A 23,930-nucleotide genomic window follows, 5' to 3' on the forward strand; every position below is an offset into this window, starting at 1 on the left:
AACGCTTCGAAATTTCGATTCACTTTCTGTTTTTATTAATTGATGTCCGTGGTGAATAACTTATTTCTAGGACACTTCTGACAGCAAAATATTTGATTTAATGTAGAGCTTGATCAGGGGAAGATACAGGCAGCAAAGTTACCAAGCATACAGTCAATGAGACGATGGGTGTATGATTCTTATAGGAAACGTTCACATCGTGGGTAAATACAAAGGAAACAAAGGTCAGGGGGAGGGGCCTTCGTGGAGTTTAGGATTGGCCAGAGGAGAGACCAAGTTAAATTGCAATTCACAATATGGGTGAAGTGGACATGGCTGCAAGACAGTTAAAGGAATCTACACAACAAAGAAGTCTGGATTGGCCTCAGTATCAAACTTGGTGCCCACAGTTGCAAATGCAAACTATCTTAACACCGTTCAATTAGAGAGGGCGGGAGGTATCTCTAGGCCCATGGAGAATGGATAGAAATTCATTGAAATTGACTAATTATTCAAACAGGGTTCATATAATTTGTATATTAAAGTTATGCTTGACATTGCCACGACATTGTCATTACCGTTATCTTTGTTATTACAAAAAGCCGGCAAAGTTCACTTGTGAAATAGACTGCGATTGAACCCCACATTATACATGATTGTGTTCATTCCACTGACCTTTCCATTCTGTGCGCTTAATGCTAACTACCTTGGATGGATTGTATCATAATAGGCGATAATGGTTGAAGATGATCCATTTTAAAAGGTCCCTGGTTAAATGTCTAGATCTCAGTGATGCTCAGTTTTGGCCGGTCCTCCCTCTAGAATCCAGCATTATTCTAACGGGACAAAGTCAGAAGATTCCTAGCATTGGTCCCCCTTCACTCCCTGTTTGCAGCAGCGGCTGGTGATTCAATTCGTGGGTGGGGTGCAGTAATGGACGGGGGTCCTCCCCAAGAAAATATAGAATTGGTTTCTGGGAAGCCCACTAGCTAAAAATGTATTCTGATTCATTGCCTACATCCTGACTTGCAGGGCCTGGACAAGCTTACACTGCTTTCACTTTCATTCCACTAGCCATTGCTATTTGACCCATGGTTGTTATTCTGATATTGAGGCATATCATGATCAATGTCCTATAGTGTTTTACCTGAGTCTCAAGGTAAATTTCAAATGCTGTTTGGGGCCGTTGTATCGGTTTTTTTTTATATGCTGCATGTCAAATGACTTAATTAATATGTAATTTACTCGTTCCTTTTCAGTATAACATTGCATGAGGAGTCCAATTCCTCCACTGAAGTGGGTAGAAAGTGCCTTTCCAACTCTCTGCTAGTTAACTATCTGTCACTTCTCTCTGCATGTAGTTATGTTGCACAATGCACGAATGCTGCTGAGGGAGGTATTTGATTCATTGGCTGAATTGTCCAATCAGCTCCAAATTACTACAATGAGTTGAAACACAAGACACAGTGTACTGTCAAGTGTTTCTTTAATACTCTTGGTAGGATAACAAACCTACCATGATTAATCGTTCCTTATGTCGTATGGTCATGTACAGGGGTTGGGTTTGTGTCGGGTCTCTTCTTTTTCTGTTCACTAATTATTTTTGTGTGTGTGTGTGTGTGTAGGCCTATATATATATATATATATATATATATATATATATATAATTGAATTAGTTTTACCCTGTTTATTTTAATTTGTTGTCTACCCATGACACAATTCTTTCATTTGTGAATAAAAATTATAATGTAACTCCTGCTTTGTCTACATCAGAGTTCAACATTATAAACTAAGAAGGAGGTAACTGTTATGCAGCTAACTTATAGTGCAATTTATTCTTATGATACATAATTAAATTGATGTATGACCGTTATTCGTTTTCATCTAAGGCAACAGTAGCTTAGTAGCTCCACTCGTGAAATGTTGGTCGTCCAATAATATTATTTCTCGAATATACACTTGGAGCAACACTACTACTACAACAGCGTGAATTCGAACCATTTATTTCAAGAAATATAAACAAAAATATATGTAAACAATGAAACTTATAGTTCCTCCTGAGGGTCGTCAGCTTCTTGGTGCCCGCACTACTGGCCGTCTGGAGCTGGATATTTTAGTCGGATGGTCTGCACGACGCAAGTAGGTAAAACCACACGACAGCCTCGGCCCAATCTCTCGCCTTGCAGAACCCATTCCAGAAAGTCTCGATAGGCTGTTAGGCGATATTGTCTAGACAAAACATTGAGCACACAGATAGCGAAATATGTTCTTTACCATTAAAAAATATGACTGGGTTTCTAACGATACAAAGATTAATGAAAATGGGTGAAATGTACATTTTAACATGTTCAATAAAAGGATAATAGAACGGGGAAAGGTTACCTCCCCTTTCTCTGCTTTGCCCGCCCACAATTTGTCCCGACCGCCCATGAGAAAAGGAGCTACGACCGCGTGGGCTCAGCACACACACAGTTCTTTCCTGGAGAGACATCATATATTGCAAGCATGGCAGTTGCTCAGTGTTGGGATGTACAAATTATCACAAAACTCTATGTTTAGTTCCTCCATCCGAGACTATTTTCTCTGGAAAAGCGCCAAACATTTCGCCGACTTCCTCAACTCGGTCCGATACAAAGCTGGACTTGCTGAACGTCTGGAAATGGAGTCCGGATAAGTACCAACACTCCTCGGCTCAGCTACAAACCTCGAACAAGTAAGTCAACTACCGCTATAACATTGTGTTGCTTTATTCAAGATTCAAGATTCAAGATAATTTATTGTAATTTCAGCCATATACACAGTATACAGTGAAATGAAATAGCGTTTCCCAAGAACATAAGGTGCAACATAGAGCGACAATAATAACAAAAAATCAACAACAACAACAACAACAACAACATGCTACATATAACTGCAAACCAGTAAAGTGACTGTGTGGAATTTGTAGTGCGGGAATATAAATATAAATATGACTATGTGTCTGAGTAGTGCGGGAATATAAATATGAATATAATAAATATGAATATAAAGCAATAGTGCAATAGTGCATAAACCAAGGGTAACAGAGATGATCAGGGCCCCGTTTCCCGATAACGATGGATCCACGCTCGTACGATCATTCTCACGATGGATCTTGCGATCCATCGTCAATTTCTTTGGAGCGTTTCCCGAAACTCCTCTTAACGTGAACGCGCATTCGCTGCACTCACGACGTCGTAGGATTGTAACTGTCTACTGACACGGTGCTGAAATGGGCTCCGTAGGAGGGGGAGACGCAGGAATGTCGCAGGAAAATTGTGTTAAAAATGGTTAAAATATATCCCCATCAAGGACAACAGCAGAGTAGCCTACGAAAAAAATAGACTGCAATTATATGAATGCTAAAGACATTAAAACACAATTGATTAGGCTTAAACCGACATATATCAGTCCTAATCCTGAATGCACTGTGCGTTTCACGGCATTTTCCCCCCTTAAATAATTCCTCTTCACACCTGTGAATAACCCGGGAGACGTCCATGATGAGGAATACAACGAAGCCCACCGTCTTGCCCGGTGCATCGTTGAGCGCACGATCGGGAGGTGGAAGTTGCTCTTTAGATGCCTTCACAAGTCAGGCGGAGGGCTCCAGTTTTCTCCGGCCAAGTCATGCGCCGTGATATGTGTGTCGGCTATGTTGCACAACATTGCAGCTAAGGCTGGGGTGGCATTGCTTGAACCGGAGGACGTTGAGGACGATGACGATGAGGAAGATCGGTGTGAGGACGGCCTCCCTCATAACTACGCGGCTGGTTTTCATGCGCGTCGAATAGTGATTGAGACTTTTTTTTAACCCCCTCCACCCTCCCTCATGTCACTAAACATTCCCGTCAACGTGACCAATCCCCACCATATCCCAGCCTTTTGCCTGCTCCTTTGCTTGTTTTTTATAAAAAAAAATATTTCTTTATTTTCTTATTTTTTTTAATTTCTTTTATTTCGTTATTTTTAATTTTTTTTAATTTGTTTAATTAAATTTATTTTTTACATTATTTTATGCTACGTTTTATGAGTAGCCATGTCAGTCTGCACAAATCCCCCCACTTTCTCTCACACATTTTGAGTGCCCTGCCTGTGCAAACATTTTCTGGACTGTCCCGTTTTATTTTGGCCATTTGAACATCTTTATTAATAAATTAATTAATAATCTTTATTAATTACCAAACTAAGAACATAAAGGCGCAATGCGTTTTAATAAAACGCATCCAATAGACGGAATGTCCGATGGTGTCGCCACTGAGGCTATAGCTGACGATGCTCTTAGCGTCCTACGAGTACCTACGAGCACCCCTGGAGTACTCGTTAGCTACGAGCGTTTTCAAGACGTTCGTTCCCCACGATGCTTTCGGGAAACGCGGTGAAAACTCTACGATGCCCTTTCGACGCACTTCACGATCCACTTAGGCTAACGACGCTTTCGGGAAACGGGGCCCTGATCTGTCCCTTAGAGTTGAGGAGTCGGATGGCCTGGGGGAAGAAGCTGTACTGTAGTCTGGTTGTGGCGGACCGGATGCTCCGGTACCTTCTGCCAGACGGAAGGGGGGAGAAGAATTTGTGTGAGGGGTGGGAGGGGTCATCCACAATGCTGGTTGCCTTGCGGATGCAACGAGTGGTGTAAATGTCTGAGATGGTGGGGAGAGAGACGCCGATGATCTTCTCAGCTGTCCTCACTACTCGCTGCAGGTTCTTGCGGTCAAGTTTGGTGCAGTTTCCGAACCAGGCAGTGATGCAGCTACCCAGGATGCTCTCTATGGTCCCTCTGTAAAAAGTGGTGAGAATGGGGGGTGGGAGGTGGGCTCTCTTCAGCCTTCTCAGGAAGTGGAGGCGCTGCTGGGCTTTCTTAACCGTGGAGCCGGTGTTGAGGGACCAGGTTAAGCTCTCGGCCAGGTGGACACCAAGGAATTTGGTGTTCTTCACGATCTCCACCGGGGAGCCATCAACGTCCAGCGGCTCGTGGTCCCTCTGTGCTCTCCTGAAGTCAACAACAATCTCTTTGGTTTTGTCTACGTTCAGGGACAGGTTGTTGACTTTGCACCAGGTTAGCAGTTGTTTCACCTCCTCTCTATAAGCTGACTCGTCGTTCTTTTCTATCAGACCCACCACGGTCGTATCGTCGGCGAACTTGATGATGTGATTCGAGCCGTGTAGCGCCGTGCAGTCGTGCGTCAGTAGTGTGAACAGCAGTGGACTGAGCACACAGCCTTGAGGGGCCCCTGTGCTCAGAGTGGTGGTGTTGGAGGTGTTTTTCCCGATCCGGACTGTCTGGGGTCTCCCCGTCAGAAAGTCCAAGATCCAGTTGCAGAGGGAGATGTTCAGGCCCAGCAAGCCCAGCTTCGTGATCAGGTGCTGGGGGACGATTGTGTTGAATGCTGAACTGAAGTCTATGAACAGCATTCTAACATATGTGTCCTTTTTTTCCAGGTGGGTGAGTGCTAGGTGGAGGGTGGTTGAGATGGCGTCATCGGTAGAGCGGTTTGCTCGATACGCAAACTGCAGGGGGTCTAGGGTGGGAGGCAGGAGGCTCTTTATGTGCCTCAGGATCAGCCTCTCAAAGCACTTCATGATGGTAGAAGTGAGTGCTATGGGGCGGTAGTCGTTGAGGCAGGACACAGGTGACTTTTTCGGCACAGGGACAATGGTGGTAGTTTTGAAGCACGATGGGACGTTGGCACTGCTCAGGGAGATGTTGAAGATGTCCGTGAGAACATCTGCCAGCTGGTCTGCACATCCTTTGAGCACACTCCCGGGAATGTTGTCTGGGCCAGCAGCCTTACGCGGATTCACTCTGCGCAGTGACTTTTTCACCTCAGCCGTGGTCAGACGTAGCACTTGTTCGTCGGGAGAGGGAATGTTCTTCTCCGCCACCACATCATTTTTTGCTTCAAACCGGGCGTAGAACACGTTCAGCGCATCAGGCAATGAGGCATCGCTGTCACAGGCTGGTGTAGATGTCCTGTAGTTGGTGATGGCTTGAATGCCCTGCCATAGCTGCCGTGTGTCTCCACTGTCTCTGAAGTGGGCGTGGATTTTCTGAGCATGTGCACGCTTAGCGTCCCTGATAGCCCGGGCCAGTATTGCCCTCGCTATGCTCAGAGCCTCCTTATCACCTGCTCTGAAGGCTATGTCTCGGGCTCTCAGCAGTGCACGTACCTCTGCAGTCATCCATGGCTTCTGGTTGGAGCGTGTGGTGATGGACTTGGTGACAGTGACGTCATCAGTGCACTTACTGATGTAACCAGTCACTGATGCTGTGTACTCCTCCAGGTCAATGAAGCCGTCGGTGGTTGCTGCTTCCCTAAACATATGCCAGTCGGTGCACTCAAAACAGTCCTGGAGGGCAGAGATGGCTCCTGCTGGCCAGGTTTTCACCTGTTTCTTGGCTGGTCTGGAGCGTCTGACGAGCGGTCTGTATGCTGGGATCAGCTTGACGGAGATGTGATCCGAGTATCCGAGGTGGGGGCGGGGCTCAGCCCGGTACGCACCAATTACGTTGGTGTAAACAAGGTCCAGCATGCTCGCCCCTCTCGTCGCAAAATCCACATGTTGATGAAATTTAGGAAGCACAGTTTTGAGATTTGCATGGTTGAAATCTCCAGCGACAATGAGCAGTCCTTCTGGGTGAGTGTTTTGGAGATCGCTAATGGCTCTGTAAAGTGCGGCCAGCGCATCCTTAGCATTTGCACTGGGGGGAATGTAAACAGCTACCACATGCAGGGAGGAGAACTCTCGTGGCAAATAAAAGGGTCTACATCCCACAACCGCGTATTCCACCAGCGATGAACAGTACTTTGAGACTAGGGTAGAGTTGTTGCACCAGTCAGTGTTGACGTAAACACACAGCCTGCCACCTCGGGTCTTGCCGCACAGTGATGAGTCCCTGTCGGCTCGATGCGAGGTTAGTCCGTCTAGCTGAATGGCCGCATCCGGGACTCGATCGTTGAGCCATGTCTCTGTAAAAACACAGACACAGCAGTCCCTAGTCCCCCGTTGAGTAGTCCGCTGGTAGATGGCATCAGGTAGGTATGTGTGTGAATACACACTGTAATGCGAGTGTTGTACACTTCTTTGGTATTTGGATAACTGTTCTGACTGAGCGTGCACCTCTGCAAACCAGGGGGATCACACATGAATGGGCAAAGTTCAGCAAAGGGGGTACAGACACTGCAGTGTCTGTACCCCCTTTGCTGAACTTTGCAGTAGAGATCATGATCTCTACTGCTTGGATACCAATGCAATGTCCCGAATCTTTAACAATTTCTGCTCACCATACTACAAACGAATACAACTGTCTTTTTCCAGCTTCGTGACCGCAGTAGTTCTAGCGTTGTCACAAGTTCCCTCTACCATAACCTTACTTTCACTTTGAGCACTCCCCCTCAAAGAGCTTCTAGCTCTTTTCAGGCTGCACTTGAAAATAAGAATTTTGTTTTTAATTTGTTCTCATGGGTAAATAAAGGTTAATAATGAACTCCGTTACAGCTCGTAAATTACGGTCTACAATGTGTCCCCGGAACGCAGCATAATGTTATACATCGATCTGGTCTGAGTTCACAGGTAGTGAGTTGCGGGTTTGACTGCCATTCCAGGGCCCACTCATATTTTCCCCATCACACCTGATTCAAATCAATGGGTTATTAGCAGATTTCTGCAGAGCTTGATGTAATTCTATTGAGATGATGAGATGAACTTTTCAGATAAACGAAATATGCAAACAAATAAATTATATAAATTCATTTTATCATTTCATAGATCCAATTTTAAGTATTACGCTAATATAATTCACTAAACATGCTTAACTTATGTCTTCTTACAACTTGCACCTGGAATACATACAAAGTAATACATTGAGTACTAATTTGACCTTGTTGTCTCTTCACAGGCCAGCACATCAAGTGTTTACATTCAGCTGCTTCTCTCAATGGATGTTGCCTGCCATACAGACTACCTGGAAACACACACTGTAGCCACACGGCTATCCTTAAAGACTTTGCTGCCCCATTTTACAAGTGAAGGTATGTACTTTCCACTTTGAGTACATTTACTTGATGTAGTAGATTCTGCATAGATTCTAGGCTGTTGCAAGACACTAACTGCGCTAACAAGCTCTTTGGAAAAGCATCATGACCTGACCAGCGCCCTGCTAAACTTGAGTCAAACTTGGGAGTTGTATTTCAAAGATGGAATCAGTCAAGAGCCCAGAAGGTTTTCAGGACAGATGCCACATGAGCTGTTTATTATTCTCAAACATCAATGAATTCAAAATGTATAAATGTTAGCTGATCAGTTTACCGTTGTCGCTTGTTATTGTCAAAATAGAATAATTGCGCTTGTCTCGCATGTCGTGTTGTGCTGCTCAGATCATTTTGCGCTGGTGTTCGTTCAGTGTCCACCAACTGGCCCCCCCTTGAGCTTTGAGTCTAGGGGGGAGGGTGCTGGAGGAGACATCCCTCTCCAAAACTCTGAATCTTTGTCTGCAGTACACATTTTAAACCCTCTGTGTCTGCAAAGAATTTAGAGACCGTAGCCCGCAGCGCGGCGGCACCTCAGAGAGTCTGCGTGTGGACGCCCCTGGCTCCTCACACATGTCCAGTCACAGCGGGGAGCTGCGGATCCTGAGCGTCTACGGAAAAGGGGAGGGCCCACTGGCGGTGGACGGCCATGACACCCTCTTCACCGCGTCCGAAGTGGAGGCCCTGAACTCGCTGTCTGCGGAGCACAGCGTGGCCAAGAGCCTGGAGCGCGGCGAGCGGCTGGTCTGCCGCGAGGAGCTGAGTGTGCAGGTTGGAAATCATCTTCTCATTCACCATCCAAAAGAGAGGCTTCCTCTTTTACAACTCCAGCACACACCCTTATTAAATCATAAAGGATTGTGCTTTATGAGTCGTAAGTGGGGATTAAAAACTATTCTGTGCAAATGAAAGAATGTCTTTTGTGTGTGTTTCCTTCTTTATGTGGAAAGCAGCAGACCCCAGACACCATTTCAATCAAGGTTGAAGAGGATATTGGTGGAGGCTTGCCCGCCGTAGGTTAGTAATACACATTGCATCCATGGAAGCAAACGACCTGGATCAACTGAGAATGTACTCGATTCTAACTGCGCTGAAAAGCCTGGTCCTCTTTGGAAAAGCATCATGACCAGCGCCCTGCTAAAACACGAGTCATACTTGGGAGTTGTATTTCAAAGATGGAATCAGTCAAGAGCCCAGAATGGTTTCAAGACCGATGTCACATGAGCTGGTTTATTATTCGCAAAGATCAATGAATTCACAATTTCTGAATGTTAAAGGGATACTTCACCCATTTAGAACCGGCGTTATATCTTTATAAAATCGCTATTGTAATATAAATAAATATATAAATAAATATCAGTCTAAACCAGTCTCCCCTTGGCCCATTTTTTCTCATCTAATTTTCTCCCGAAATGACGTCAAATGACGCGTTTGACGTCATTTCGGGAGAAACCTCTTGTCCCGGTAGAAGGGCCGAGGACTACAACCCACTTTTGGTGGCAAATTTTTCCACCAATAAGGAATGAGAGGGGGCGGGAGCTCGCGTACTGAGGGCGAATGAGGGGGACGGGAGACCGACAGGTGGGCGGGGCAGCGAGCGCAATGCACTGTGGTAGTTGGAGGTTTTCTTACTTTGAGCCAGAGAGACCATGAAAACACTCTTTCTGCCTTTTTTCAGGCTAGGATGAACAGATTTCAATTTTTTTTTCACATTCATAATACATTGAATTATTTAATTCATAAAACCTTCATATTCCCACCGGTGAAGTATCTCTTTAACTGATCAGCTTACAGGGGAGGACACGTTGTCACTTGTGCTGTGTTCCAATAACCATACTTCCATGAGTACCCTTAAACGTAGTACACTATCCTCACTCACTAAGTGCTTATTTTTCAGATGTCAGTGTTGTTCCAAATCGAATGCTCCGTGGTGCACTAACTCGAAATTACGATCACGACTTCGGCCGCGGCTCCTCCCTCGCAATAAACATCCCGCTTTGAACGGTGAACTCTTTACGCCTAGCAGCTATGAAAATCTATAAAAACTACAAAATGACTCCATTAATGCAGGCTATGTGGAAAATGCGCAGACTTTGGCTTAGTCTGGTTCCGCCCTCTTCCGCTACGTAGCTAAGAGTGCTGCCGTTGTTGAGTACGAAATCTAAATGTGTAAATCGATCCACACTTCGCTATTTGACCGTTTTGAGTACACCATCCGGGTCCTTTCAGTACACTTATTTTCGCCCGATCTGAATTGGAACGCCCTACGTACTCATACTAAGGCTAGTAAGTACGGATAGTATGGATATTGGAACACAGCATTGTTATCGTCAAAATAGAATAAGTGCGCTTGTCTCGCATGTTGTGTGCTCAGATCATTTTGCGCTGGTGTTCGTTCAGTGTCCTCCACCTAGCCCCTGCTTGTGCTTTGAGTCTAGGGGGGAGGGTGCTGGAGGAGACATCCCTCTCCAAAACTCTGAATCTTTGTCTGCAGTACACATTTTAAACCCTCTGTCTCAATGTTACATAAACATTAGGGCTGTAACAATAAACCAACTCCCGATTCGGTTTGTATCAAGATTTTTGGCCCACGGTTCGATACATCCCACAATTTTTTTTAATCTAAAAAGCATTTTATTTAAACAACACTTGTATAACAATAAACTTAATGTTACATTTAATAAAAAAAAAATTGGAATACTGATCAGATTTGAACCGAAAGAATACTACTAATGTATCGCTAAATAAATAACCAAAGATTGCAGTTGGAGGATGCTTGCAGGTAGGCAAAAACCCTCACCTAGTTTTATGGTTTCGTCAAAGATCCTATCATGGATTCTTATTAGGCTATGTAGCTTAACTAATTACATAATCAGGCCGTATAGAATGCAACATGTTTAATAGCCTAACTTTCAAATAGATGGGGAAAAAACATGAACGTCTGATTCGCAATAACGAGGCGTGTGTGTGTGTGTGTGTGTGTGTGTGTGTCTGCGTGAATGGCAGTCTGCGTATGTGTGTGTGAGTGACGTCGGGCTACTTCTAGCCTTTTAAGTTGTTTAAAATAACGATTTCGTTTTTTACCATGACAAGATGCCCTCATGGTTCCCAGTTTATAGCGTTTTGGTAGAATCGGCTAAAAACAGCCTATTTAAGAATGCGTTTACATGCGCTTTTGTGCTCCCAAACGAACATCCCATCTCGTTATCATCTTAAACATATCCAAGATCCATTTTAAACCGGATTTCTCCTTTAAATGGTTCCACGACACACTCTTTAGATTAAATTAGTCAAACCAGGTTTTCCGCTTTAGGTTCAATGCGCGTTCACATAAAAGGTGTGTTTATCACGTCAATTGACTCCCCCTTATGCAAAGTGAATCGAGCGTGCGTGGTGTATTATTATGAATTCCTACAAGGAATTCAAAGTCCAAATCACAGTCAAGGGGAACACGGTTGCCCATAATATGGCTAGGGTAGAGGGCTGGCAAAAAATAGCCGTCCGTGTTAATTCGGAAGTGAAAAGATTCTGCATATTGTCTAAAAAATATCATGCATCATCATGCCTTTTACTCCCATAGATGTGGTGCCAGCACGCTCCTACGAACATGGGGCCAAGTCAAAAATAAATATTAAAATAATATTCAACGTGGTAAGTTGTAAGCATCCATTTGAATAATTTCAGGTGAATCTAGCCTATGATTTGCATTGGCCTAGGCTCCAACCTTTAGTCACATGTTGATTACCTGCAGCAAATAAAAAAAAAAAGTTAATACGACTGGGAGGAGGACCGCTCCCCCGCCCTTCACCACTTCGGAGGAGCTGGCTCTCGCCAATAACGAAGGTCGGCCGATGATGGTAGGAGTGGAAGAGGGGGTGTCCTCTGACCCCACTGCCGTGACTTCCAAGGCGTTTGTAATGAGTATGTATTCATTTATTGGCAATGGACATCAATAATGGTCTTGCTAATCAAATGTGAAATGATTAAGTGTAAATTAATTGTTATTTTTAGTTAAAGGTACAGACATTAGTTTGGAGGGGCCGCCGACAATCAATCTCCAATCCGAGGTATGTAACTATCAAAGCAAAGTGTCACGTATTCTTCTAAATGTTTAATTTCTGGACAGAATGTCCTTTGATAGGTTTCCCTGATTCTTGCAGGAGACTGTCGGCCTGTGACTCCAGGGCGACTATGGAGGGGATTTTTCTGAACAATTCTCACAGCTATAATATGAATTTGTAGAATAAAAAATGCCTATGCCTAATTGTGTCACTGACATAGCGGTTATGTGTGTGTGGCTGATGGTGGCTGCTGCTGATGGTGGCTGCTGCTGAAGGTGGCTGCTGATGGTGGATGCTGAAGGTGGATGCTGCTGAAGGTGGATGCTGATGGTGGCTGCTGCTGATGGTGGATGCTGCTGAAGGTGGATGCTGATGGTGGATGCTGCTGAAGGTGAATGCTGCTGATGGTGGCTGCTGCTGAAGGTGGATGCTGAAGGTGGATGCTGCTGAAGGTGGATGCTGCTGCTGCTGGTGGCTTGAGCTGGCTGGTGCCGGGTAACACTGCTGCTGCAGGTCGCTGCTGCTTGAGGCGATGGCTGCTTGAGCTGGCTGGTGGTGGCGATGATGGTGGTGTCGCCTTCTGCTGCTAGTGGTGGCGGCTTGTGCTGGCGACGGCTGTTGGTGGTGGTGGCGGCGGCGACTGCTGCGATTGTTGTCCTTCCTTTCGACCTGATGCACTTTACTATCCTTAACCTCAGCCTGATGTTTGTGGAGTATTTTCTTTGTTTATTAATAACTTATAATGTTCCTCCCTGTTCCTTCACTTTGTTCTTGTTTTACAAGTTAGACATACACGCACACCTGTTTACACATTTGTTGTTCTTGTTGCACACATGACTAACATTGTTTTATTCATTGATACCCCCTGGCTCTACTTTGCTGTTCTTGTTCACTTACTGTATGTTTGCTTTGCTGTGCTTAGTCCTTGTTCCCACTTGTTTTTGGTTCCACAAACCTCAGCCTGATATATCTGGCATCTCAAACACTGGTTCCAGCTTTACCTGGTGCCTACTCCTTTGCAGCGTGCAGATGTTAGGCAGTGGAATCTGCATTTGCTGCTGGGTTTTATAACCAGTGGTCCATTTTTACTTGTATTGCTTTTTTAATTGTCTCCTTTCCTCACCGTATTCCTCTCTTGTCAACACTTATATATACAATATTCATCCCTGTTCCTTCACTTTGTTGTTTTTCAAGTTGGACACACACACATATTCTTGTTGTCTGACCCAATGTTTAATAAAAAAATACTTTCATTTGTTCTTTAATATATGATACTTTGTGTTCTGCTTAGTCTTAAAGTAGCATGGTTGTGTGGTCAGCTCCTGACTCATCAGAATAAGTTGCCTGGAAACTAAATGCTAAATGGACTGTTGCTACTCTGCTTTCTCAATCGCTCTTGTGGTAGAAATTAACCATTACTTTTGTATTAACTATGAGTATTATCAGGCCTATATACCAAGGCATAAACATTAATAGTGGAAAAGTAGAGAAACCACCTCTGGACCCAGAGCAATGGCCTAATAAGGCGCCAAAGACTTTGGGGCCCAGGCTACGGACATCCTCCCATTATTTACATTAACTACAGGAGATGAGCACATACGTAAGGGAATGTAAGGCTAACTTTCCATACCGTGTAAGGCCATTTTGAACATATACCAGGACGGTCGTATAACATGCATGACAGCTCGGTTGAGGTGGATAAGAGGGACTGGGATCGGAGCCCCAGTCAGTGTGTCTTTTGCAAAATCACATGCTCGGCTCTGTTGTACCTATTTTGTGGGTAACAATAAAGTCTTTGTCATTACTTTTTCCGGACTCCCCGATTTCTATTGCTCATAGCTAGTTGAAGTAAATTAGATAAGTCGTTAACAAAAATTGCAACTACACTCTCTGACCACGGGTACGTGAATCGGAATTACAAGCAAAATCAAGAACATTTAATAATAATACATTTAATTAAGGGGCGCATTTTCAAGACACCCAAGGTCACCTTACAGAGCATATAGTCATCATAAATCGTTTAAAAAACAAGACATTGTGGGAAAAAATAAATAAAAATAAACATGAATAAATATTTAAAAATATTTATATTTAATAGTCCAGTTGCGCTAAAATGAACATCTTGAATCGACTTTGATTTCAGAACAGATGTAGTAAGGTTATGCCACTAAAGTCAGTAGCCTAGTGCTACCCATGCTTACACGAACGTGAAGCTTTACCTCAAACTTAAAAACGTATCTAAGTAGCTTGCAGTTGTCACCCTACCACTCCAAATGTAAAACTGACGTTTACAAATATGCAACAATGGTCAGATAAGTACTTGCGTTTTTAATTTATATTTACCTTTCAATATTGCAATCGCTGCTGGCAGTCCCATTGAAGAACACGGCAGCGCGGCCTGTTTTTGAACTATACAGGCTTACATGAACCACGTGACCACCCTGCCGGCGAGATCAGAGAGTGTCGCAACCTGGTCGCAACCCAGGAACACTGCATACTTCCGCAATCCACCAGTGCTCAGCGGCCAAGCCTGGTATTGCAGCTGTTTAAGCTGGCTGTGGAGGGGTCCCTCAAATCATGAGACCCAGAAGTAGATATCTCCGTTCACTCCAATACAAGTGGGGAACAGGAATGTGTCTCCGCAAAAAATGTCTGGATATCAATCAAAGGCTCATAATTACCTTCATGCCATGTCCTAAAAAAAATTAAGTTTTTTCTTTTCAAAACGCCACCTCAAGCGTTTTATTAGCCGTTATCTCGCTGGGGAAGAGGGGTGTGCAGCTGAAAGGAGTCGTAGTGAAACAAATGGCATCCGAGAGGGCCTAGTTCAGTGCTCCGTTAACGTGTCCGATTTTTGGACTGGTTCATCTGCTGCTCAATAACTCTCACGGTCCTCTGCTTGCGATCATTGTGATTCATCATGTATTGATCCATTTATTCAAAAGATCCAAAGACAAAGAACAGGTGCATTACGGTATCATTTTATATTGTTGTTGGACCGGAGTGGGGGAGTGGGCACGCATGCGTTCTATATTTCTGCATCCGGTACGTCACGGACTAGGCCACGTGTCTTGGCCCCATAACGCGGAAGCAAATCGCTCCTGTATGCTACCCTGCGCCACTGAGCAGTTTGTTTAGGAATGAATGGGCGGCCAGTCCGTGGTCCATCCTTTATTATGTCCATGCTCTGGCAGCATCTTTAGACGGATGAGGAAGCCGGAACCATTACGTCATAGGCCACGCCCACTGGATACAAACCCAGCGCGGGAGTCAGATGAGGTCAGGAACATATGGCCGTCCCGTTGCTAGAACACGGCAGCGCCAAACATTTCACTGACGACTGCTTCCTCAACTTGGGCCAATACAGAGCTGGACTTGCTCAACGTCTGAAAATCAAGTCTGGATCAGTACCAACTCTCCTCGGCTCAGCTACAAACCTCGAAAAAGTAAGTTAACTAACGCCATATCATTGTGTTGCTTTACTGTATATGGTTACCTTGTTAGCATTATAATGTTGCTTTAGCATTAGCGCTACAGCTAACAGCCAAGTTATTGTCGCTAATGTTAAGGTAGATAGCATCAGTTATGTGTGTAAATACCATGGACCTATTAAAGAAAGCACTGTGGACTAACATGCCGCCCATTCATTCCTATTAATACACGCACTGTAAGTCGAGTGTGCATCTCAGCAAGCAAGGGGTATCACACGAGAATGGGCACCATTCAACAAAGGGGCTACAGGCAATGATCTCTACTGCTTGGATACCAAGGGAATGCAATGTCTGCTCACCATACAACAAACGAATACAACTGTATTTTACCGGCCACTGGACCGCAGTAGTTTTAGCGTTTTACTGATGAGGAGATTGACCTGTTAAACTCATCCTAAATACATATGGTGCGTTCGGGGCAACCCTTGTTTTCGCCCCCTTCTACCCTCTTGTACTCCCAGTTATAACTGGTTGTTTACGGGCTAAAAGTGTACCTGAAACGCACTATTATAGGCATGGTTTCCCCTTCTTAACACCGGATTCAAATCAAAGGGTTATTAGCAGATTTCTGAAGAGCTTGAGGTCATGGTATTGAGTTGATGAGATGAACTATAAAATATGTAAACAAATCAAGGATGTAATATCATTTCATAGAACTAATTTTAAGTATTAGGCTAATGTAATTCACTAAACATGTTTATCTTATATCTTTTTGCAACTTGCACATGGACTATATACAATGTTACAAATTGAGTACCTATTTTACTTTGTTGTCTCTACGCAGCCCAGCTCATCAAGTGCTTCCATTCAGCAGCTTCTCTCAAGGGATGTTGCCTGCCAGACAGAACACCTGGAAACGCATACTTGTAGGCACACAGAAGAATATGTTGGCATTTTTGCACTTAAATAGTTAATCGCGTTTTAGCCTACATTCAGATGTGAACTCATTCTTGCATGCGAGGGTCTTGAATCCAAAAAAATAAATACGCAGGCAAGACATTGAAATTGTAGGGCGTGCCAAGCCGCGACCGAACCAGCTTGGCAGTGTAAAAACGCCTAATCTGTCAGTAGTGGGGATTGACAACTATTCTGTGAAAATGAAAGAATATGTCTTGTGTTTGTTTCCTTCTTTATGTGGAAAGCAGCAGACCCCCGACACCATTTCAATCAAGGTTGAAGAGGATATTGGTGGAGGCTTGCCCGCCGTAGGTTAGTAATACACATTGCATCTATGCAAGAAAACAACCTTGATCAACCGAGAATGTACTTGATTCTACCTGCGCTAAAAAGCCTGGTCCTCTTTGGAAAAGCATCATGACCAGCGCCCTGCTAAAACATGAGTCAAACTTGGGAGTTGCATTTCAAAGATGGAATCAGTCAAGAGCCCAGAAGGGTTTCAAGACGGATGCCACATGAGCTGGTTTACCATTCTCAAACATCACTGAATTCATAATGCATGAATGTCAGCTGATCAGCTTAGAGGGAAGGACACGTTGTTGCTTTTTAGTGTCCAAATATAATTATTGTGCTTGCCTCGCTTGTCATGTGGTGCTCAGATCACTTTGCGCTGGTGTTCGTTGAGTGTCCTTAACCTGGCCAACCACTTGAGCTTTGAGTCTAGGGAGGAGGGTGCTGGAGGAGACGTCCCGCTCCAAAACTGTGAATCTGTGTCTGCAGTACACATTTTAAACCCTCTGTGTCAATGTTGCATACATTTAAAGAGTTTCTTTCACGTGTACAAATACACAATGCCTCCCTTTATGCAAATAATGTATCAAAACAATTGATTTTTCCTTTTTTTCTCCCTCTGCAGAAGACTGTGATGCTTTCAGAGACCGTAGCACTCAGCGCGGCGCCACCTCAGAGAGTCTGGGTGTGGTCGCCCCTGGCTCCTCCCACATGTCCAGCCACAGTGAGGAACTGAAGATTCTGAGCGTCTACGGAAAAGGGGAGGGCCCACTGGCAGAGGACGGCCATGACACCCTCTTCACCGCGTCAGAAGTGGAGGCCCTGAACTCGCTGTCTGCGGACCACAGCGCGGCCAAGAGCCAGGAGCGCGCCGAGCGGTTGGTCTGCCGTGAGGAGCTGAGTGTGCAGGTTGGAAATAATCTTCTCATTCACCCTCCAAAAGAGAGGCTTCCTTTGTTATAACTCTAAAACAAACCCATAGAAAGCACACACCTTCATGATTCAGTAGATGTTTTTACACTGCCAATTATGCCCGTCTTATTAATCTGTCGGTAGTGGGGATCGACATCTATTCTGTGAAAATGAAAGAATGTCTTGTGTGTGTTTCCTTCTTTATGTGGAAAGCAGCAGACCCCAGACACTTTTTCAATCAAGGTTGAAGACGATATTGGTGGAGGCATGCCCGCCGTAGGTTAGTACACACATTGCATCTATGCAAGAAAACAACCTTGATCAACTGAGAATGTACTCAAATCTGCCTTCTCATTAGGAGCCTTTAACCCTTGACCATCCAAAGGGCGACATGGAAAATGCATAATCGACAAATAGAAGTTAGAAAGAATGTCCAAATATAATTCTTCCAATACACAAGTGTGTACAAAGTACATACTGTATACCTTTTGTGAAAATGATTAATTAAAAGCATCACTTTCTCTCTTTCTCTGTTTACCTCTCTGAAGAAGACAATGACATCAGAGACTGCAGCACGCAGCGCGGCGCCACCTCGGAGAGTCTGCGTGTGGACGCCCCTGGCTCCTCCCACATGTCGGGTCACAGCGGGGAGCTGCGCATCCTGAGCGTCTACGGACAAGGGGAGGGCCCTCTGGCGGTGGACGGCCATGACACCCTCTTTGCCGCATCAGAACTGGAGGCCTTGAGCTCGCTGTCTGCTGACCACAGCGTGGCCAAGAGCCTGAACTGCAGCGTACGGCTCGTCCGCCTTGAGGAGCTGACTGGGCATCAGGGCGGCCGCAAGGGCCGGCCCGGTGTCTTGTGTGGAAAGGTTGTTCCCAACAATGCCAATATGATTGTCCACATGAGGACTCACTCTGGGGAGAAGCCCTATAAGTGTGACCAATGCACGAAGCGGTTCAGTCTGAAAGGAACCCTGAATAGACACATGATGAATCACTCTGGAAAAATCACCAGGAAATCTGCAGCTGCACATAGACACTATCTACTCTGTCCAGTTTGTTTGAGGACCCAAGAGTCTCTATCCTGTCACCTGCGCAGAGTCTGCATGAAGGATAAGACACCACCACAGATCCTAGAGGTGGTTGAAAAGGCCAAGAAAGATGTGTGTGACCTCCTGAAGAATGGACGGGCTTTTAGTTATGCAGTCCTGAAGCAAATCGTCTCATCACCAAATCCACTCGAAGGATTGATTGAGGAGCTGAAATACCATCACTTGTTTGTGACAGGAGTCCCTCCTCCTCTGCCCATTGGTAATCCAAGGTTGGTCACCGAAACCCTTTCTGAATGCCCTGGGGAGGCACCCGGAGAAACAGAGCCATCTGATGTGGAATCTTGCGGCAGCAATGAGCTTTTTCAATGTAGACAAGAGAAAACGTATACCAAAGACAAAATGGTGAAAGCGAAGGATTTAGGCATTTTGAAAAAGCATTCAGCAGATCATCCATTGCTCAAGCGCTTTGCCGACTACCTAAAGAATGATTACGAAAATGCAAAGTACCAACAGGAGGTTGACACTGTTTCCCGGTACCTGTATTTTGCTGATCCTACGGAACCATCTTTGAAGTTTGTCAATGACAGAGAGAAGCTCAGAGACTTCCTGGGTCAACAGGCTAAGGCAGGGTATAAGGCACAAACATCAGGAAATTACATCAAGTGCTTGAAAAGGTTCTTGGAGTTCCACTTGACAAGGACCGGCTTGAGACAGGATGACGGGGAGCTCTACAAGCAGTGCACATTATATTTGAGTTTTTTAACTTCTTCACAGAGTGTCCTCTCTAAGCAAGCGAGCAAAGAAATTGTGCAAATGAGTCATGCCTTGTCGTTTGACAAAAGTCAACCCACACCTCGTGAATGCTTGGCTGTTCTTGATAAAGGTGAAGGTGACTTAGTGAAAATCATGAATCAACTTGATGACAGTTCTTCTTCCTCCCTGAGTAGGACTGAGTGCATATTTGTGCTATACTATCTTGAGGCAATTGTCATACTAAGACACTGCCAACAGCCATGTGTGGTGCAGAGCATGAAGGTGAGTGTTACTGCTCTATTGTGCTCTATTGATACATTTACCCTGACATTTTAGCCTTACATTTCCTAATCAATGGCATATCCTCTTTTTGTTACAGGTCAAGGAATGGCTTGAACGGAAACACGCAGATGATGATTCAATCGTTTTTGTAAAGGACCACAAGACGGCTGCACATTTTGTGGTCTCAATTGTCCTGTCCAAGAAGGAGGAGGCGTGGTTTGAGAAATATTACACCAAAGTGCGGCCACAGCTCCTTGCTGGCGAAAGGAAACGTAAGCGAGATGAGCAGGATGAGAAGGATGGAGATGATTTTTTCTTTGTGTCCTCCCGCGGTAAGCCAATTAACAATGCAGCTGGTGATCTGATAAAGCTCCAGCAAAAGTGCAACGTCCCCCAGGTGAGCAGCCAGGTTGTACGGAGGGTATTTGAGACAGCAGCTAACCGCCTGGATGACCCTCAGAAGAAAGCAGTTTCTGACTACCTGGGCCATTCTGGCACAACAGCTGACAGACATTACAGGATGAAATCTCTTGAATCCATTGTGATAGCTGCTGGTCTGCTGAAGAAATTACAGAGGCAGAAGAAGTCAAGGTAAGCATTTCATATTTGTCAACATAATGCCAACATAGTCAAGCACACCACATTCTATATGTAGACACACACATGGTTTTCTTATAATCTCATTGTGTTTTATTTTTATATAGTGCTGGGCCTTCCGGAGAAGGGACCCGTCAAGAGGCTCTTGGAGAAGGGACCAGCCCTCAGTCAGTGGAGTCTTCCAGCCATGGTGACCATTGTGCTCTCCCTCAGCCTTCCTTGAGACAGCTAGTGATCGATTTAGAGAGGATTCCTGAGGGAAATGACAAAGTCAAATTCCACGAGGCATTCAAGTCCCTCTTGGAAAACCACCCTGTGACACTGAGTGGTCAAATCCCAAAAGTGAGAATCCGCAGGGACACCTCGGAGGCCAATCAGCGGAAGCTTTACACGCACTGGGCGCAAAAGCAATTAGAAATGCGTGTAAAACACACCCGTGGTAAGTATTTGACTTCACATATTTAACATTACTTTCAAGAAAAACTGATTGCATGAAATGACATTTTCAATTATTGTGTTCATAGCTAACAACACTTTTGTTACTTATTTTGACAGAACAATTCAATCGGAGGAGGCCAACGAAAGAGCGTGTCGACACATGGGTCAAAAAGCAGGGATGGAAGTGCAAGGCTGCCAACATCAGCACTGAGGTTGTGGAGAACTGGGCACCATCTGGATCTGAGGACCGCATCATGGACAACAAACGGATCCAGACATTGGTGAAAACACAAGACTGGAAAGGACTGCACATCACACAGTTTGAAGAGAAGGGCGATGGGATCATTACAACCCGCACTTTTAAGAAAGGCCAGGTTGTATGTGATTATCATGGGCCTGTTGTTAGTGGAAAGGAGGGCGAGAACATACACAAAAACACAACTGGAAAGGAGACTGGATATATCTTCTTTTTCCGGAACAGTAAAGGACAGCCAATGTGCATTGATGCCCACTCAGACAGGTGTCATTGCCACCCTGACAAGAGAACATTTGGCAGGCTGGTGAATCATTCCAAAAAGAACTCGAACATCAAGCCCCTGCACTGTGTGGTGGACAAGCATGGAGAAATGAAGGATGTGATCCTTTTCATTGCAACCAAGGACTTGCCAGTGGGTGAGGAAGTTCTGTTTGACTATTGAGTCAACAAAAAATCTTTTAACAATGAGGGGTCGGACCTTGACTGGCTCTAGCAGGGCATCAGCCTTCAGAGACACATATGACATGTCCCTGGTTGGTGAAATGTTTCATCTGTGTGTTTGTTTGTGCTGATGGCTCTTTAAAGGATATGGATGAGGACTCCAAAATCGTACCATGACCCGTTTGGTGAGATGTTTCATATGTTTTTTAGTGGATCAATTCTTGGCATGTATGGATAAACTTTCTGAATATGATGCGTGGCCTTTGACCTTTGGGGGGGTGGTGGGGCGGCGGGTGACTCCTAAAGCTTAGAGGGCATCAGCCTTCAGAGACACATATGACATGTCCCTGTTTGGTGAAATGTTTCATCTGTGTGTTTGTTTGTGCTGATGGCTCTTTAAAGGATAGGGATGAGGACTCCAAAAGCGGGAAATGACCCATTTTGGTGAAATGTTTCATATGTGTTTTTTAGTGCTGATTTTTGTTTTTGTTGTGTAGCTGTTTTGCAACTTGTTCTAGCTTGTGTAACTTAAATTGAGGTTCTGTGGTGATATCCTTTTTCGTATCTTTAGAGATATATCAATTAAAAATCTTATTAATTCTAGAGGACTGCTGAGGTTTCTCTCATTTTGGTAAACTTCAACACACTTGCAGACTTTCTCCAAGATTGCCTTTTTTCCAAAGACAGATACACTTTCAAGATATTTTATTAACATTTGCACTTCACATTTTGATTAATCATTTCAATCACACATTCCCCAAGGTCTGGAAAAGATAGTAATTGTGTCTACATAAATGGATGCATTTCATTCACACAGAGAGCAACTGTCGAACTGCAATGCATTTTTGCATAATTTCTTCGAGTGAAACCAGCCCTAACCCTTCCCCAAAGATGAGAAACCAATTTGAATGGTCCATTGACAATTTCTAAAGCAGCTCATGAATAAAGGTGGGGCTTCACTGCACAGGGAGTGTGAGTGACCTAAGTCAATTTGTAATACAATGGGTGGATAACATATTGGACATGTCTGCAGGTTTGTAAGACATGGCTCTAAATAGTTTACACAACAAAGAAGTCAGTCGATTGGCCTGGTCACAAAACCAGATTTACTGGCTCCAGTGGGAACTTGAATACGAATTAACTTAACCTCTCTCAGTTAAGAGGGGAGGGATTTGTTTATAAGATACAGGGAGAATGAATACAGTTCCTTCTAATGTAATAATTATATAAACAAGGTTAATATAATTTGTATGTGATTGTATATTTATAGTTATGATTGATATTTCCACGACAGTGTCCTATTCTCGAATAGATGTATATTGAGTGTGTGTGTGTGTGTGTGTGTGTGTGCCTGTGTGCCTGGCCCCGGTCCGGGAGGGCCAGGACCTCGTCAGGGGGGCTCCGGTTGATGTCTGGGGTGGCATGGGACCTGTTGTGGCTCGGCTCCCGTCACCCAAAGCATTGTGCGGGGGAGCTGGGCCCTGGACCACAAGGGTCACTGTAAAACAGACAGAAAGAAAGAGAAAAGGCTGAAACAATCACCAGAAAACGAAATTAATGAAAGAAACACCTAAAACAATCACCAGAAAACGAAATAAATGAAGGAAAGCTCTAAAACAATCATCAGAAAATGAATTAAATGGAAGAAATTAGATAGAATAGGCTAAAAACTACAATGAAAAATAACCGAAAACAAGGAAAATAGCAGGCCGCTCACTGTAAAACTCGAAAAGCGAAATTGACTTCTTCCAGAGGAGGCTAACTTTGTGAGTTTGAGTCCGAGACGGTGTGCCATGTCGGACTGAGTGTTGCCGCGAGTCGGTGTGCGCCTGGATGAATCAAAAACAGAGCGTTTTTTTTCAGTCTTTTTTTCGCCAACTGTCTGGAAGTCTTCCCGGAGCTCCAGAGCAGCGGGACAACGTGGCGTCTGACTCCGAAACGGGTCCCCTAAACGGACTGAGTGGTGCGGTTGGTCGCCAACGGTCTGGAAGTGTCCCCAGGGCTCCAGAACAGCGGGACAACGTCGCGTCTGAGGCCGAAACGGGTGCCCTAATCGGACTGAGTGGTGCGGTTGGTCGCCAACGGCCTGGAAGTCTTCCCAGGGCTCCAGAGTGTTTCATGTGTTTTTTAGTGCTGATTTTTGTTTTTGTTGTGTAGCTGTTTTGCAACTTGTTCTAGCTTGTGTAACTTAAATTGAGGTTCTGTGGTGATATCCTGTTTCTTATCTTTAGAGATATATCAATTAGAAATCTTATTCATTCTAGAGGACTGCTGAGGTTTCTCTCATTTTGGTAAACTTCAACACACTTGCAGACTTTTTCCCTTTTTTTCCAAAGACAGAGATACACTTTCAAGATATTTTATTAACATTTGCACTTCACATTTTGATTCATCATTTCAATCACACATTCCCCAAGGTCTGGAAAAGAT

At 44.5% G+C, this 23,930-nt stretch overlaps 1 protein-coding gene and 1 long non-coding RNA gene across 5 annotated transcripts; both read left to right on the forward strand.

The window, feature by feature from the left end:
• Positions 1–10,661: 10,661 nt before the first annotated feature.
• Positions 10,662–12,316, forward strand: LOC130369684 (uncharacterized). The gene is made up of 3 exons (XR_008892874.1): positions 10,662–11,678; positions 11,779–12,094; positions 12,188–12,316. It is a non-coding gene; the product is annotated as an uncharacterized LOC130369684 (long non-coding RNA).
• Positions 12,317–14,642: 2,326 nt separating this feature from the next.
• LOC130369641 (uncharacterized) lies at positions 14,643–22,098 on the forward strand. 4 transcript variants are annotated; one of them, XM_056575130.1, is made up of 7 exons: positions 14,643–15,534; positions 16,364–16,445; positions 17,896–17,959; positions 18,228–19,768; positions 19,866–20,359; positions 20,473–20,804; positions 20,921–22,098. In XM_056575130.1, the coding sequence occupies exons 2-7, from the start codon at positions 16,407–16,409 to the stop codon at positions 21,499–21,501; spliced, it is 3,051 nt and encodes a 1,016-aa protein (XP_056431105.1). In that variant the 5' UTR covers positions 14,643–15,534; positions 16,364–16,406; the 3' UTR covers positions 21,502–22,098. The 4 variants fall into 4 exon arrangements, with proteins under 4 accessions (XP_056431105.1, XP_056431104.1, XP_056431106.1 ...); XM_056575129.1 differs by lacking the exon at positions 14,643–15,534 and having other exon boundaries at positions 15,545–16,445; XM_056575131.1 differs by lacking the exons at positions 14,643–15,534; positions 17,896–17,959; positions 18,228–19,768; ... (1 more) ...; positions 20,473–20,804; positions 20,921–22,098 and adding exons at positions 16,722–16,788; positions 17,393–17,839 and having other exon boundaries at positions 15,545–16,445.
• The last annotated feature ends 1,832 nt before the right edge of the window (positions 22,099–23,930 follow it).

Source organism: Gadus chalcogrammus, chromosome 17 (assembly GCF_026213295.1).
Source record: "Gadus chalcogrammus isolate NIFS_2021 chromosome 17, NIFS_Gcha_1.0, whole genome shotgun sequence".
Lineage (NCBI taxonomy): Eukaryota > Metazoa > Chordata > Actinopteri > Gadiformes > Gadidae > Gadus > Gadus chalcogrammus.